This window comes from Salarias fasciatus, unplaced genomic scaffold, assembly GCF_902148845.1.
Source record: "Salarias fasciatus unplaced genomic scaffold, fSalaFa1.1, whole genome shotgun sequence".
Taxonomy (NCBI): domain Eukaryota; kingdom Metazoa; phylum Chordata; class Actinopteri; order Blenniiformes; family Blenniidae; genus Salarias; species Salarias fasciatus.
Genome location: NW_021941383.1, coordinates 414,192 through 431,195, shown reverse-complemented (window position 1 = coordinate 431,195; position 17,004 = coordinate 414,192). Strand labels below are relative to the sequence as shown.

The following is a 17,004-nucleotide window of genomic DNA, read 5'->3' as shown; positions in this document are numbered from 1 at the left end:
GGTGATGTGTGACGTGGTGACATAATGAGGTGGTGACATGGTGACATAATGAGGTGGTGACATGGTAACGTGGTGACATAATGAGGTGGTGACATGGTGACATAATGAGGTGGTGACGTGGTGATGTGGTGACGTGGTGACATAATGAGGTGTTGACGTGGTGACATGGTAACGTGGTGACATAATGAGGTGGTGACATGGTGATGTGGTGACGTGGTGACATAATGAGGTGGTGACGTGGTGACATAATGAGGTGTTGACGTGGTGACATGGTAACGTGGTGACATAATGAGGTGGTGACGTGGTGATGTGGTGACATAATGAGGTGGTGACGTGGTGACATAATGAGGTGGTGACGTGGTGATGTGGTGACATAATGAGGTGGTGACGTGGTGACATAATGAGGTGGTGACGTGGTGACATAATGAGGTGTTGACGTGGTGACGTGGTGACATAACGACGTGGTGACATGGTGAATTCTCCCTCCTTACGCTCAGAGTACACGTCGGTTTCCGGTCCTGCGGTTCCGCTGACGCTGAGCAGAGGCTGAGAGCTGATGCTGCTCAGATCCACGTTGTCGATGTCCAGAACCATGCTGGAGACCACGGCCTGGTCGAAGAGCGCCGGGCGGGCGATCTGCAGCGCGCACACACACACACACACACACACACACACACACACACACACACACACACACACACACACACACACACACACACACACACACACACACGTCAGGAGGCGGCGTCAGCTCCGCCTTCACTGCTCGCCGCTGCCGCTGCACCACCTGCGCCAGGTGGAGGAAGGACGTCTGCCTCTTCAGCGACGACACGAAGCGCCGGGCGATGGGCAGCTTCTTTGCTGCAAGGCATTCTGGGAGGTTCTCCAGGGATGAGGCCAGCCACTGCTCCCAGTGTTTGGCAAAGTTACGGATGTCTGCCAGCAAGCTGTAAGAGACAGAGAGGCCTGGTGACCTGCTGACCTCCTGGCCTGCTGACCTGCTGACCTCCTGACCTCCTGACCTCCTGACCTGCTGACCTTCTGAACTCCTGACCTGCTGACCTTCTGACCTCCTGACCTTCTGACCTCCTGACCTGCTGACCTTCTGACCTTCTGAACTCCTGACCTGCTGACCTCCTGACTTCCTGACCTGCTGAACTCCTCACCTGCTGACCTTCTGACCTCCTGACCTCCTGACCTGCTGACCTGCTGAACTCCTGACCTGCTGACCTTCTGACCTCCTGACCTGCTGACCTTCTGACCTCCTGACCTGCTGACCTTCTGACCTTCTGAACTCCTGACCTGCTGACCTCCTGACTTCCTGACCTGCTGAACTCCTCACCTGCTGACCTTCTGACCTCCTGACCTCCTGACCTGCTGACCTGCTGAACTCCTGACCTGCTGACCTTCTGACCTCCTGACCTTCTGACCTCCTGACCTGCTGACCTCCAGACCTTCTGAACTCCTGACCTGCTGACCTCCTGACCTGCTGACCTTCTGAACTCCTGACCTCCTGACCTCCTGACCTGCTGACCTCAGTTTATCTTAAAAACTTCACGATCCAGACTAAAACACACAGAAACTAAAAGATTGAAAGAAACAGACCTTTCAGGCATCTCCTGCATCGTAGCAGGAATCAGGACGTCCGTTAAAACCTGGACAGGAGAAAGGAAAAGCCTGGAGTGAGCTTTCTTCACTGAACCCACCAGAGACCGAGTCCTGCTGCTGCTCTGCAGGAAGGATCTGAGAGGTGGACGGCTGGAGAGCGCTCTACAGAGGAAGAAGCTCTATAATCTGACGTTAGAGGAAGATGCTCTATAATCTGACGTTAGAGGAAGATGCTCTATAATCTGACGTTACAGGAGGAAGATGCTCTATAATCTGACGTTAGAGGAGGAAGATGCTCTATAATCTGACGTTAGAGGAGGAAGATGCTCTATAATCTGACGTTACACGAGGAAGATGCTCTATAATCTGACGTTAGAGGAGGAAGATGCTCTATAATCTGACGTTAGAGGAGGAAGATGCTCTATAATCTGACGTTAGAGGAAGATGCTCTATAATCTGACGTTACAGGAGGAAGATGCTCTATAATCTGACGTTAGAGGAGGAAGATGCTCTATAATCTGACGTTAGAGGAAGATGCTCTATAATCTGACGTTACAGGAGGAAGATGCTCTATAATCTGACGTTAGAGGAAGATGCTCTATAATCTGACGTTACAGGAGGAAGATGCTCTATAATCTGACGTTAGAGGAGGAAGATGCTCTATAATCTGACGTTAGAGGAAGATGCTCTATAATCTGACGTTACAGGAGGAAGATGCTCTATAATCTGACGTTAGAGGAGGAAGATGCTCTATAATCTGACGTTAGAGGAAGATGCTCTATAATCTGACGTTACAGGAGGAAGATGCTCTATAATCTGACGTTAGAGGAGGAAGATGCTCTATAATCTGACGTTAGAGGAAGATGCTCTATAATCTGACGTTAGAGGAAGATGCTCTATAATCTGACGTTAGAGGAAGATGCTCTATAATCTGACGTTAGAGGAGGAAGATGCTCTATAATCTGACGTTAGAGGAAGATGCTCTATAATCTGACGTTACAGGAGGAAGATGCTCTATAATCTGACGTTAGAGGAGGAAGATGCTCTATAATCTGACGTTAGAGGAAGATGCTCTATAATCTGACGTTACAGGAGGAAGATGCTCTATAATCTGACGTTAGAGGAAGATGCTCTATATGACGTTACAGGAGGAAGATGCTCTATAATGTGACGTTAGAGGAGGAAGATGCTCCATATTCTGATGCTAGAGGGGGAAGATGCTCTATAATGTGACGTTAGAGGGGGAAGATGCTCTATAATCTGACGCTAGAGGAGGAAGATGCTCTATAATCTGACGTTAGAGGAAGAAGATGCTCTATAATCTGACGTTAGAGGAAGAAGATGCTCTATAACCTGACGTTAGAGGAAGATGCTCTATAATCGGATGTTAGAGGAGGTAGATGCTCCATAATCTGACATTAGAGGAAGATGGTCTATATTCTGACGTTAGAGGAGGAAGATCCTCTATAATCTGATGCTAGAGGAGGAAGATGCTCTATAATCTGATGCTAGAGGAGGAAGATGCTCTATAATCTGACTTTCGAGGGGGAAGATGCTCTATAATCTGACTTTAGAGGAGGAAGATGCTCTATAATCTGACTTTAGAGGGGGAAGATGCTCTATAATCTGACTTTAGAGGAGGAAGATGCTCTATAATCTGACTTTAGAGGAGGAAGATGCTCTATAATCTGATGCTAGAGGGGGAAGATGCTCTATAATCTGATGCTAGAGGGGGAAGATGCTCTATAATCTGACTTTAGAGGAGGAAGATGCTCTATAATCTGACTTTAGAGGGGGAAGATGCTCTATAATCTGACTTTAGAGGAGGAAGATGCTCTATAATGTGACGTTATGGTGCGTTCACACTGGACGCGTTGCAAGCGTCACGGGCGTCGCTTTTACATTCAAAGTCTCTGGTGGACGAGCTTCAACGGACCTGACGCGCGTCAGGCGCTTTTCGAGCGTCGCTTTCCGAGCGTTTCGAGCGTTGGCGACGCGCGTCACGCGTTGCAGGCGTCAACGCCTGAAGTTGGGAAAATTGAACTTTGGAAGTGTCAACGCGCGCGTCATCCAATCACAGACGAGCACTCTGAGCGCTGATGCAGGCCAGAAGCTCGTCAAACCGGGCCGGGACACAGCAAAATGGGCCCAGGAACAGGATACGGCTGGTATACAGCTGCTGTGCCACCAAGAGGCTGCAGACGGCCAGTTCCAGGAGTCTGCCTTACTCGGTGTGACTTGGTCTTTCTTATGCTGATCAATGTCAGCAGGGGGCTGTGTGGTGGATCCTTCCTCTCTTTGTCTCATCAACAGGTCCATTTCATTTACAAAAACAAGCACCAAAAGCAGAGATAGTTTAATTCACTTGAAGATATATGCTTTTTTTTTTTTTTTTTTTTGTTTGGGGTGGGGGGGTGGGGGGGGTCTCCAAGATTTACAAGCATTTCAACATTGTAAATATCCTTAAAAATTTATATCAATATATACTTTTTTTTTTTCAGTTCTACAAAATTAAAATTGCCATTGGGTCCAATTTCTCACTCTGTTGATCACTGAGTTCAGTACTTCATACACTCTCCCAAAACTTTAAAAGAGCAAAATCACTTAATTTTATTGGACTTTGGAGTAAAATGGCTTAAACGTGGTATGTTTCAGGATCATCACACTGTCTGGAATCCATACATACTTAGTTGTATTTGAAGATGTCTCCTAAAATTGAATTTGAACTTGTTTTATGATTATATGTAAGGGTTACAGCCAGTTACAGTCCTGCTGCAGCCCTGTTTGAGTTCTGTTCCAAGGAAGTATTCCAGAGAAATCTTACAATGTTTTCCTATTGTAACTTTAAATTCACATGCTCTGCACATACTAGCCCTCAACCTTATGTTAGGCTATAAATATCTATATTAAAACTAAAGAGGGCGATCAGTAAATTGACTTAGCGAAGGGGAGGGGAAGGGGGGCTTGGAGATGCAGGGGCACACTTTGTTTTGCAAATGCTCTGGAATGGGAGGTGTGGTGGGGGAGGTCAATGGAGAGTACAAGAGGCTGCCAGACAGAATCATTGTCCCCAAAAACCCATTATTTATGCAGGTCATCTGCAATCTATTGATCATATATGATCATTTTGCAGTAAACAATGCAAGTGTAACCCAGGCGCGCTGCAGAGACAACCGAGGAGAGCACGCCGGCTTCATGGACAGTTCCTCCTGAAATCATCTTCAAAAGAGCAGCAAACAGAGAGAAATACTGGGAACACACTGCAGACCGACTCCCCAGAGTCCTGAGCTGAAGCCACCCGCTCCACGGTGAGTTTAGTCTTCATTTTGAGCCGTAGAGCGTCGAGTTAACACGTGCTAGCCACAGAGCTAACTTAGCCGCTAACTGCTAATGTAATGCTGTGTCTGTGTGTGTGTGTGTGTGTGTGTGTGTGTTTGTGTGTGTGTGTGTGTTTGTGTTTGTGTGTGTGTGTGAAGGAAAGAAAAGAAGCTCACTTATTCATCATTCTATCCAAGGAATTGATGCTTACAGGTTGAATTTCAGTTAATTGTTTTTTGCTTTATACTGATAAAGTTATCCTTCATAAGAAATACTTTATTTTGTAAGTTTATTTGATGTGTTTAAAAGTGGAAAGTATTATTTTGTACCTTTATTGGAATTTTTGTACGGGTCATATTTTATTTATTTTAACAAAGGATTTATGGCCTGTGGTGAATTTAACTAAAATGAATGAATGAATGTGGCCTGTCCTACAGGTCAGGGGTTTTTTTTTTTTTTTTTTTTTCAGTGATGGAGAAGATTTGATTCAGTGACGCTTGATGCCGAGAGAGAGAGAGAGAGCGAGAGAGAGAGGGCATCAACGACACCAGAAGTCGACGTGAGAGGACACCAGAGCTGAATACCAGGCGGCTTTTCAGAAAACGCTGAATTGATGGATCCAGGAACTCGAAGGCGAGCCGGAACCAAGAAGAGGAATTCAACTGAACATACCTCCCACACTGCGGTGTGGTTCCACACTGGCACCATTTCTGTAAGTGGCCTTTGAGAGCTATACGGTGATTCTTTTATTTAAGCAACTTTACTACATGTTCAGTATTTAACATTTTCTCATTCTTCTGTCTCAGGAAGCTGTGAGGAGGCTCCACAAGGCCCAACAGGATGCCAGCAAATGTTATGATGCACATTTAAGGTGTGATCACAATTTTGTGTTTGGGTAATATTAAATTCTGAAAGTGCTGTTTCAGCCTGAGCCAGTCAGCAGGCCATTCCCTCCTCCTAATCACAGGCTCCATCTGTTTTCCAGTGTGTCTTCACCCCACAATTCTAAGGTGACCACCTTTCTGGCACAGGACGTTTCATTGGCCACCCAGACGTGGAGCCTGAGGAGGTGAGTTAAATTGTCTGATGCCACTAAAACTAAAGTAGGAAGGAACATAAGTTTTCCTCCTTATCTACTGAGCTGTTCTAATATATGTGACCAGTTTTATTAATAAATGAACCCTTTCCTCTTTAGCCTGCTGCAAAACCTATTTTGAGACACTCCGGCTAACTTTCAGGAGCCGAGATGATCCTCCTGAGGAGAAGGGGAGGCGCAGGGTTTCTGCAGCAACTAAACAGGAGGAGTAAGTGAAGACTGCATCTCTCCATGCTTTTCTCTGACTCTCCCCAATCTAATTAGCTCAGTGCTAAAATGTCTGTTTTCTCTGCGCTTTGGCAGCTTTTCAAAACCAAAGGTGGCGTCGTCCGTGGCGACGAAGAGGGCGTATGGGAAGTGGCATCCATTGACCTCACGTCAGAGGAGGAGGACGCCATCTTGGATGACAAGCCTGTGTGGGTCCGGCTTCCACCTCGAAGCAAAGTCGTCAGCGCTGTGTGCTGCGCTGCAGAATAGACTGGAGGCCGATACAGAATAAGCGGCCGACCATCACCAGAGAGCTGCCTGCAGAGCAGCACTGGAGTGACCTGTGGTGGCTCTGCGCTGTGGGACAGATTGTGCATACTTTATTTTTTTTACTGCAGCACAGTCAGTAAACAGTAAATTGTTTTTATATTGTTTTTTTTTTTCACTGTGTTTTTATGCATCAGACTGTAATGATGCACATTTGTATACAGTGGGGTTTTTTTTGTTTTTTACCACAAAATAAACATTTATGCTCTAATAGCGTGTCATTCTTATTTATGATATAGTGTGTAAGATTACATGAATTATAACTACATTAAATCATTTGATGAATTAAACTAGAATAAAGTTAATATAAGCGAATCAAACAAATCCCCCTACATATCTGACCAATGGCGGTAGGGCCAGTGAGGGCGAAACAACCAATCAGATGTAAGAATCAGGCCCAAGGTGTGAGATGCTAATGCCCCCCTGCAAGAAACCGGGGGATTATTCTCCATGGCAACTGACCATTGTGGAGCTCAAGAGGTGTGAACATTTCACACCTTTACAAGGCTGTATGCGAGCCCTTATGGTACGTATTCAGGCGTACTCAGGCTCCTGCACTACAGCTGAGATACGCCTGATTACAACTTCATAGGCCTGAATACAGGAGGGGTGTTGCTGTAATCAGGCCTGAATACAGGTCTTTTCAAGCAGTGGGAGAGGCGGAGGCTCGCCGGCGGGCGCGCCGCACCGGGGGCCGACTCGGTGAGACGCCCGGGGCGGCCCGCTCCGTAGGACCGCTGGGTGCCACGCCCGGGGCGGCCCGCTCCGTAGGACCGCTGGGTGCCACGCCCGGGGCGGCCCGCTCCGTAGGACCGCTGGGTGAGACGCCCGGGGCGGCCCGCTCCGTAGGACCGCTGGGTGAGACGCCCGGGGCGGCCCGCTCCGTAGGACCGCTGGGTGAGACGCCCGGGGCGGCCCGCTCCGTAGGACCGCTGGGTGCCACGCCCGGGGCGGCCCGCTCCGTAGGACCGCTGGGTGCCACGCCCGGGGCGGCCCGCTCCGTAGGACCGCTGGGTGAGACGCCCGGGGCGGCCCACTCCATAGGACCGCTGGGTGAGACGCCCAGGGCGGCCCGCTCCGTAGGACCGCTGGGTGAGACGCCCGGGGCGGCCCGCTCCGTAGGACCGCTGGGTGCCACGCCCGGGACGGCCCGCTCCGTAGGACCGCTGGGTGAGATGCCCGGGGCGGCCCGCTCCGTAGGACCGCTGGGTGCCACGCCCGGGGCGGCCCGCTCCGTAGCACCGCTGGGTGCCACGCCCGGGGCGGCCCGCTCCGTAGGACCGCTGGGTGAGACGCCCGGGGCGGCCCGCTCCGTAGGACCGCTGGGTGAGACGCCCGGGGCGGCCCGCTCCGTAGGACCGCTGGGTGAGACGCCCGGGGCGGCCCGCTCCGTAGGACCGCTGGGTGCCACGCCCGGGGCGGCCCGCTCCGTAGGACCGCTGGGTGAGACGCCCGGGGCGGCCCGCTCCGTAGGACCGCTGGGTGCCACGCCCGGGGCGGCCCGCTCCGTAGGACCGCTGGGTGCCACGCCCGGGGCGGCCCGCTCCGTAGGACCGCTGGGTGAGACGCCCGGGGCGGCCCGCTCCGTAGGACCGCTGGGTGAGACGCCCGGGGCGGCCCGCTCCGTAGGACCGCTGGGTGAGACGCCCGGGGCGGCCCGCTCCGTAGGACCGCTGGGTGCCACGCCCGGGGCGGCCCGCTCCGTAGGACCGCTGGGTGCCACGCCCGGGGCGGCCCGCTCCGTAGGACCGCTGGGTGAGACGCCCGGGGCGGCCCACTCCATAGGACCGCTGGGTGAGACGCCCAGGGCGGCCCGCTCCGTAGGACCGCTGGGTGAGACGCCCGGGGCGGCCCGCTCCGTAGGACCGCTGGGTGCCACGCCCGGGACGGCCCGCTCCGTAGGACCGCTGGGTGAGATGCCCGGGGCGGCCCGCTCCGTAGGACCGCTGGGTGCCACGCCCGGGGCGGCCCGCTCCGTAGCACCGCTGGGTGCCACGCCCGGGGCGGCCCGCTCCGTAGGACCGCTGGGTGAGACGCCCGGGGCGGCCCGCTCCGTAGGACCGCTGGGTGAGACGCCCGGGGCGGCCCGCTCCGTAGGACCGCTGGGTGAGACGCCCGGGGCGGCCCGCTCCGTAGGACCGCTGGGTGCCACGCCCGGGGCGGCCCGCTCCGTAGGACCGCTGGGTGAGACGCCCGGGGCGGCCCGCTCCGTAGGACCGCTGGGTGCCACGCCCGGGGCGGCCCGCTCCGTAGGACCGCTGGGTGAGACGCCCGGGGCGGCCCGCTCCGTAGGACCACTGGGTGAGACGGCGCGTCTCGGTCCTGCTGCGGGTCACCGGGGAGCCGGTCGGAGAGGCGGGGGCGGCCGGCGGTGTGATCCGCGTCGCCCGCCGCCAAAGCCCGACCGGGCCTGGATGCCGCCGGGTCGGGGGACCAGCCCGCCAAGCGCTGGGCGCCGTGGCGGGCGGGGCCCCGGGGCGGGTCCAGGGTTCCTGTGTGCTCTGCTTCTCTGACTCCTCCTGCTGGAGCCGCTCACTGCAGCTGGCTCACATTTCGCCGAATTCGTCCTAACAAAATCATAAACAGCTGGTATTCGGACAAACAAACGACACACTCGGCTCTAAACCACCACTTTGTCGCCTAATTTAAAAGAAAAAAATCGATAAAGTTCTACATTTGAAGAGTTTAGAGCTAAAGTGATTTCTGCACCGATCCCGCCATTGTCAACATGAAGACAGGACACAAGCTCCTCCCACTCCCGCCAGTGAGCTGCCGCGCGTCGCTAGCGTCGTGTGTAATTTGAACACGCGTCGAATTCCACACTTTACACGCGTCAACTTTGAGGCGTCAGTGACGCCCGTGAAGCAACGCGCCCGGTGTGACGCACCTTCAGAGGGGGGAGACGCTCCGACAGCACAGGGACGAGGTTTACCTTGTAGAGGATGGAGTCGCAGACGCAGACGATGTCCACGATGACGGGGCTGCGCAGCAGCGGCAGCAGGTGGTCCGGCATGCCCTGCCAGAAGTGGAGCAGGAAGTTCTGGATCTGGAACAGAACGGGGGGGTCCCTTCAAAAACACGTCCACACAGTCATCTCTGTGAGTTTGTAGAGTCCTGTAAGTCAGTCTATATATTCTTACATATTAGTCTGTACAGTCGTATATATATCAGTGTTTACAGTCGTATATATATCAGTGTTTACAGTCGTATATATATCAGTGTTTACAGTCGTATATATATCAGTGTTTACAGTCGTATATATATTGACACACATCAGTCTGTACACTCGGCGATTGGCTGTACCTCCTGGAAGTTGGCGTTGATGGCGTTGTCCAGGACGCACTGACAGTGTGTTTTGTACATCATGATGAGTGTGTCCACCTGGAAACAGCAGAGGTCAGTGTCCCGCCTGCCCTCCGGCTCGTCCGTCTCCCCGCTCGGTGTCTCCCTGCAGACCTTCTCTCGGGACACGGTCCCCTGCAGGACCAGGTGCTGGGCCGTGGTCCCCTGCAGGACCAGGTGCTGGGCCGTGGTCCCCTGCAGGACCAGGTGCTGGGCCGTGGGGAAGTCAGGGAGCAGCGTCCCGGTCTTGGAGCTCAGGGAATACTTCCTGGTGAATCCACCCTGTCTCACACACACACACACACACACACACACACACACACACACACACACACACACACACACACACCACACACACACACACACACACACACACACACACACACACACACACACACACACATCAGAGAACAAGACAAGCTTCTATTTTGTGGACATTGGTGTTTGGCTCCAGAGCACCACTCAAAGGTCTCCTGGGAGCAGAACCCAGACTGTCCACATCCCCACAGGAAGTCTCCTTCAGCCCAACAGGAAGTGCTTCAGTCCTCCACTCCAGTGTCAATCAAAGCCACGGCACCAATACGTGATGGTGACAGCGCCACCTGCTGGATGGACGGGACATCCCAGTCCTCAGCAGGTCCTGTCCAGCGCTCCTCCAGCTCTTTAGTTAATTCTGACAAACCCAAACCCCGACTCTCATCCCCCCACTCTGGAAGGAACCTGTGAGGACCGCAGGAAGACCAAGTCCCTCTGAGAAGGCCCAGAACCCGGAAGTCCTGACAGCAGGTCCAGATACCAAGAGTCTGGATTTGTTTTTAGAAGAACTCAGTTTTGATCTTGAGCAGCAGACTTCCTGCTTCCTGTTTCCTGCTTCCTGGTGAAACCGTTTGTTTCAGCTTCAGATGGCGATGGAGTGACGGGGTCCCTCAGGGTGCAGCACTGGGACCACGTCCAGTCTGGTCCAGATCAGAGGGGTCCCTCAGGGTGCAGCACTGGGACCACGTCCAGTCTGGTCCAGATCAGAGGGGTCCCTCAGGGTGCAGCACTGGGACCACGTCCAGTCTGGTCCAGATCAGAGGGGTCCCTCAGGGTGCAGCACTGGGATCACGTCCAGTCTGGTCCAGATCAGAGGGGTCCCTCAGGGTGCAGCACTGGGATCACGTCCAGTCTGGTCCAGATCAGAGGGGTCCCTCAGGGTGCAGCACTGGGATCACGTCCAGTCTGGTCCAGATCAGAGGGGTCCCTCAGGGTGCAGCGCTGGGATCACGTCCAGTCTGGTCCAGATCAGACGGGGTCCCTCAGGGTGCAGCGCTGGGACCACGTCCAGTCTGGTCCAGATCAGACGGGGTCGGGTTGGGGTTCCTTCTCGTCTTGTTTGGGTTCAGATGCTCAGGAGGTGGAACGTTTGTCATTTGAGAGAGAATTTAAAGCTCGTTACCCTCGTTCTTCAGCTTGCTGCCTGAAAACCTGCAGTGAAAACACACACACACACACACACACACACACACACACACACACACACACCACACACACACACACACACCACACACACACACACACGATGCTCATTAGAAAGAATCAGGCATGAAAAACATGTTCTACAGAAGTTCAGACCCAGAACTGTTCTATTAAAAGGTTCCTAAAGAACCAAGGAGAACAGCTGGTTCTGGAGTCGGTCTCTCCACTGCTCCACCGCTCCACTGACAGCTACTGACCAATCAGAGCTGCTGTCTCTCAGATTATCGAGCATCTTCCCCCTCTACCGTCAGATTATCGAGCATCTTCCCCCTCTATCGTCAGATTATCGAGCATCTTCCCCCTCTACCGTCAGATTATCGAGCATCTTCCCCCTCTACCGTCAGATTATCGAGCACCTTCCCCCTCTACCGTCAGATTATCGAGCACCTTCCCCCTCTACCGTCAGATTATAGAGCATCTTCCCCTTCTACCGTCAGATTATCGAGCACCTTCCCCCTCTATCGTCAGATTATGGAGCATCTTCCCCCTCTACCGTCAGATTATCGAGCACCTTCCCCCTCTACCGTCAGATTATGGAGCATCTTCCCCCTCTACCGTCAGATTATCGAGCACCTTCCCCCTCTACCGTCAGATTATGGAGCATCTTCCCCCTCTATCGTCAGATTATCGAGCACCTTCCCCCTCTATCGTCAGATTATGGAGCATCTTCCCCCTCTATCGTCAGATTATGGAGCATCTTCCCCCTCTATCGTCAGATTATGGAGCATCTTCCCCCTCTATCGTCAGATTATCGAGCACCTTCCCCCTCTATCGTCAGATTATGGAGCATCTTCCCCCTCTATCGTCAGATTATGGAGCATCTTCCCCCTCTATCGTCAGATTATCGAGCATCTTCCCCCTCTATCGTCAGATTATGGAGCATTTTCCCCCTCTATCTTCGGATTATGGAGCATCCTCCTTCACCGGACTCACATGGTGCAGACAGCTCAGCTAATGCTAATGCTAGCGCTCCCTGTGAGCAGGCCCGGTCCCAGCGCTGGGCTGGGGTCGTGGAGGGGGTACCTGTCAGGCCCTTGCCGGAGTAGACGGAGTGGTAGTAGGCGCTGCTCTCCTTGATGCCGATGCCGTAGTAATGGTACCTGCGAGGGGCGGAGCAGAGCGTTACACTGCCGCCGCTGGACACGGTCCGCGGCCGAGGGCTGGCATTACTTGGAGTGTCCCCGGGTTCCCAGCCTCCGGGTGGTCAGCAGAGGGAACTTCTGTCGGATGGTCTGAGGGAGGAAGAGAGGAGAACGTCAGTCGGAGAACCGCAGCGGCTGCTGAGGGAACGTCTGGTTCAGTCGGCTGGGTCTGCCTGCAGGTCCAGGCAGGGTTCTATAGAGAACCACGATCAGCTGCTCCTGTTCCTCCAAGTCCTACAGTACAGAGGAGCCGGTGTAGTATGGAATATGGAACCCCTTTGGAATATGGACCCTCTGGATTTTGGACCCTCTATGGAATATGGACCCCCTATGGGATATGGACCCTCTATGGAATATGGACCCTCTCCAAATTTAGGGAATTAATTATTTTTTTCATGTTTTGAATGATGCACACATATAATGGAAACTAAACAACATTCTGAAAACCAAACTTCTTATTGTGGTTTATATCAGCTCTTGGATGAACTATGAAAGTAGATGGCACACTTCACTACCAAGACCCACGTGTCACCATGGTTACGGAGCAGGACCCATCCTCCATGTTGCCATGTTGCCATGTTGCCCTACAGCAGGTCAGCAGGTTGTCAACAAGACCACATCCCTCATCAGGAGCCGCTTCTTCTGGCCCTCAGTACCACATCGCAGACTTTATAGGTAAGAGTTTTATACTTATTTATGGACCCGCTTGTTAAAGGAGAAGTTGGGTTTGAACAGCTTTCACGTTGTTTATAGAATGAAGTAGAACAATATCCTCACCCAGAAGGCTTTCTGATCCCAACAGTGCTTCAGGAGACATTTAGATCCAGAATGGAGCGCCGGACATCCGTATAGGTCTAGCAGATGGGGCATCGGAAAGACCGCTCCGAAAACGGCTTTAATCGTCCAAAAACTCATTAGTTTCGCCAACATTTCATCATGGTCCGCTCAGCCTCTCCTCGTATGGTAATCCAGTTGGACCCTTGGACAAGGCCCTGAACACGTACATGTCCACACCTCAGCATGAGCGAAACCATAAATGACAGAGTCATAACGGCTCAGATGTCGCCCGGATCAACAAGGTCCGCATCAGTTGTTGTGGAACCAGGGCACACTGATGACAAATTGGCTACTGGAACAAGACACTCGTGGAGCAGGTTGGAGAACAGAGCGTTAATGGAATGCTACTACAGCAGTAATCCCAGCGAAAGGGGATACATGCAGAGAATGTGGGAACAATGGTTACTTCGAAACCCAACATCCAAGCTGACTAAGAAACAGCTACTAAGTCAGTGCTCGAATATCCACAAGAGGAACTTACTGTCACAGTTGGAGATTGATGAGGTGCAAGAAGAACGGATACCAAGCCCCAGCACCTCACCCACGGTACAAGATGCTACATCAAGGGGGGGGCCAGGACGACCGGTCATACGGGATTGGGTACCAAGCCCCAATAACAGAGCTGAACACGAGAGCAGCTGACCTGAGAGAGAAGATCATGACGTCCTGGGGGAACTCAACACCCTCCTGGCTGCCAAGGCTAAGTAATGATAGAGTACCATCGGAATCTCTACTGGAAGTGTGAACACAGCACTGCTAACTATCCCTACCAGCACCACCACTGAGACCAATCAGCTGATATATACAACAGCGACAGTCATCCTGGAGATGCTTGGCTACAAGATGAACAGCATGAGTAGCTGGAGTGACCAAGAACCTCCATGGAAAAGAAGACTAGAGGCAAAACTCATGGCAACACGGAGAGAAGTCAGCTTCCTCACAGAACTCAGCAGAGGGGTGAATCTCAAGAAAGAACTGCCCAAGAAATACAGAAAGCTGTCAGTAACTGAGGCACTGGAGACTGCTAAGCAAAGACTCACAGCCCTAGCTACCTGCCTAAAGAGATACACCAGAGAAGTGGAGACCAGGAGAATAAACAGGGTGTTCTCCAACAATCCAGCTAAGGTCTACTCTCAGTGGCAGGGTAGTAAGACCACAGCAGACCCACCCAGGGCTGAGAATGAGCAATACTGGAAGAGTATCTGGGAGAAAGAAGTGCCACACAACACCAATGCCCAATGGCTGGCAGGCCTGCAGGCAGAGCACAGCAACCTCCCAGAACAAGAGCCAGTAGTAATTACAACAGCAGATGTACAGGCAAGAGTGGCCAAAATGAAGAGCTGGACAGCTCCAGGGCCCAACAAGATCCACACCTACTGGCTTAAGAAGCTAACTGCACTCCATGAACGCCTTGCAGCACAAATGAACCAGCTGCTAATATCAGGGACCCACCCAGAGTGGCTGACCCAAGGCCGGACAGTCCTCATCATGAAGGACACCCAGAAGGGAACAACACCATCAAACTACCGGCCTAGAACCTGCCTCAGCACCACAAGGAAACTCCTATCAGGCATCATAGCGGCCAAGATAAGTAGGCACATGGATCAGTACATGAGTAAAGCACAAAAAGGGATTGGCAATAACACCGGGGGGGGTCAAACACCAGCTACTGGTTGACAGGGCAATCGCTCAAGACTGCAAGGCCCGCAGCACCAACCTGTGCTCTGCCTGGACTGATTACAAGAAAGCCTCTGACTCAATGCCACACGTGGATACTGGAGTGCTGGAAACTGTACAACATCAACAGGACTCTAAGGAGCTTCATTCAGAACTCAATGGGGCTGTGGAAGACCAGTCCAGAGGCCAACTCAAAGCCAGTGGCACAGGTGAGCATCAAATGTGGCACATACCAAGGTGAGGCCCTGTCCCCCCTGCTGGTCTGATAGGCCTGAACCCCCTCAGCCAGATCATTACCAAGAGCGACTTTGGATACCGGTTCAAGAGCTCAACTGTCAGCCACCTCTTCTACATGGACGACATCAAACTGTATGCCAAGAATGAGCGAGACATCGACTCCCTGATCCACCTCACCAGGATATACAGCAATGACATCGGGATGTCATTCGGACTGGATCAGTGTGGACGAATGGTATCTAGAAGAGGGAGGTGATCACAACTGAAGGAGTTGAATTGCCTGAAGGGAACATAACAGATGTGCAGGACAGCTACAAGTACCTGGGGATCCCACAGGTACATGGTAACCATGAGGAGGCAGCTGGAAAGTCAGCCACAGCCAAATACCTACAGAGAGTAAGACAGGTCCTGAAGAGCCAGCTGAACGGCAAAAATAAGATCCAGGCCATAAACACCTCCGCCCTACCAGTAATCAGATACCCTGCTGGCATAATATCCTGGACACTGGAAGAAATGCAGGCCACTGATATCAAGACAAGAAAGCTCCTTACAAAGCACGGAGGGTTCCACCCTAAGTCCAGCATACTGAGGCTCTACACCAAGAGAAAGGAGGGAGGCCGAGGACTAGTGAGTGTCAGAGCCACGATCCAGGAGGAAACCAAGAGCCTCCATGAGTATACCCAGAAGATGGCCCCCGGTGATGATCTGCTAGGTGAATGCCTCAGACACCAATTCAATTCACTTCAGCTTTATTTATAAAGAGCCAATTACAACATGGTCGTTTCAAGACACTTTTACAGAGAAACCCAACAGATCCACATGAGCAGCATGAGCGACTGTGGAAAGGAAAAACTCCCTTTTAACAGGAAGAACCCTGCAGAACCAGGCTCAGAGGAGAACCCTGCAGAACCAGGCTCAGAGGAGAACCCTGCAGAACCAGGCTCAGAGGAGAACCCTGCAGAACCAGGCTCAGAGGAGGAGAACCCTGCAGAACCAGGGTCAGAGGAGAACCCTGCAGAACCATTCTCAGAGGAGAACCCTGCAGAACCAGGCTCAGAGGTGGAGAACCCTCCTCCTGCAGAACCAGGCTCAGAGGAGGAGAACCCTGCAGAACCAGGCTCAGAGGAGAACCCTGCAGAACCAGGCTCAGAGGAGAACCCTGCAGAACCAGGCTCAGAGGAGAACCCTGCAGAACCAGGCTCAGAGGAGAACCCTGCAGAACCAGGCTCAGAGGAGAACCCTGCAGAACCAGGCTCAGAGGAGAACCCTGCAGAACCAGGCTCAGAGGAGAACCCTGCAGAACCAGGCTCAGAGGTGGAGAACCCTCCTCCTGCAGAACCAGGCTCAGAGGAGGAGAACCCTGCAGAACCAGGCTCAGAGGAGAACCCTGCAGAACCAGGCTCAGAGGAGGAGAACCCTGCAGAACCAGGCTCAGAGGAGGAGACCCTGCAGACCAGGCTCAGAGGTGGTCTTCCTTCTGTCCCGTTGGGGTGAGGGGACAGAAAGAGAAGGAGACAGGACAGACAGGTTCTTGTCTCTACATACAGTTCATATATAAACTCGGGTCCAGAGGCTCCAGGAGGAACCATCATCAGTCACATGTAGCAATACAATGAAATTACAGCAGTACAATGAAATTACACTGAAACGAGAGAAGGAGCAGAGCTGGGAGCCGGTTCCACATGGTAGAAACCC

The 17,004-nt window shown here is 52.7% G+C and overlaps 1 protein-coding gene across 1 annotated transcript in view; it reads right to left on the bottom strand.

Moving 5' to 3' along the window:
* rfx6 (regulatory factor X, 6) overlaps positions 1 to 17,004 on the bottom strand; it is a 106,391-nt gene that overhangs the window by 46,338 nt on the left and 43,049 nt on the right. The window contains exons 4-12 of the mRNA XM_030087368.1: positions 12,587 to 12,648; positions 12,442 to 12,516; positions 11,330 to 11,368; positions 10,073 to 10,184; positions 9,860 to 9,937; positions 9,489 to 9,602; positions 1,606 to 1,655; positions 788 to 947; positions 492 to 636 (exon numbers count right to left, since the gene is read on the bottom strand). Coding sequence (XP_029943228.1) covers positions 492 to 636; positions 788 to 947; positions 1,606 to 1,655; positions 9,489 to 9,602; positions 9,860 to 9,937; positions 10,073 to 10,184; positions 11,330 to 11,368; positions 12,442 to 12,516; positions 12,587 to 12,648 — 835 coding nt within the window. The remainder of the gene's footprint in view (positions 1 to 491; positions 637 to 787; positions 948 to 1,605; positions 1,656 to 9,488; positions 9,603 to 9,859; positions 9,938 to 10,072; positions 10,185 to 11,329; positions 11,369 to 12,441; positions 12,517 to 12,586; positions 12,649 to 17,004) is intronic.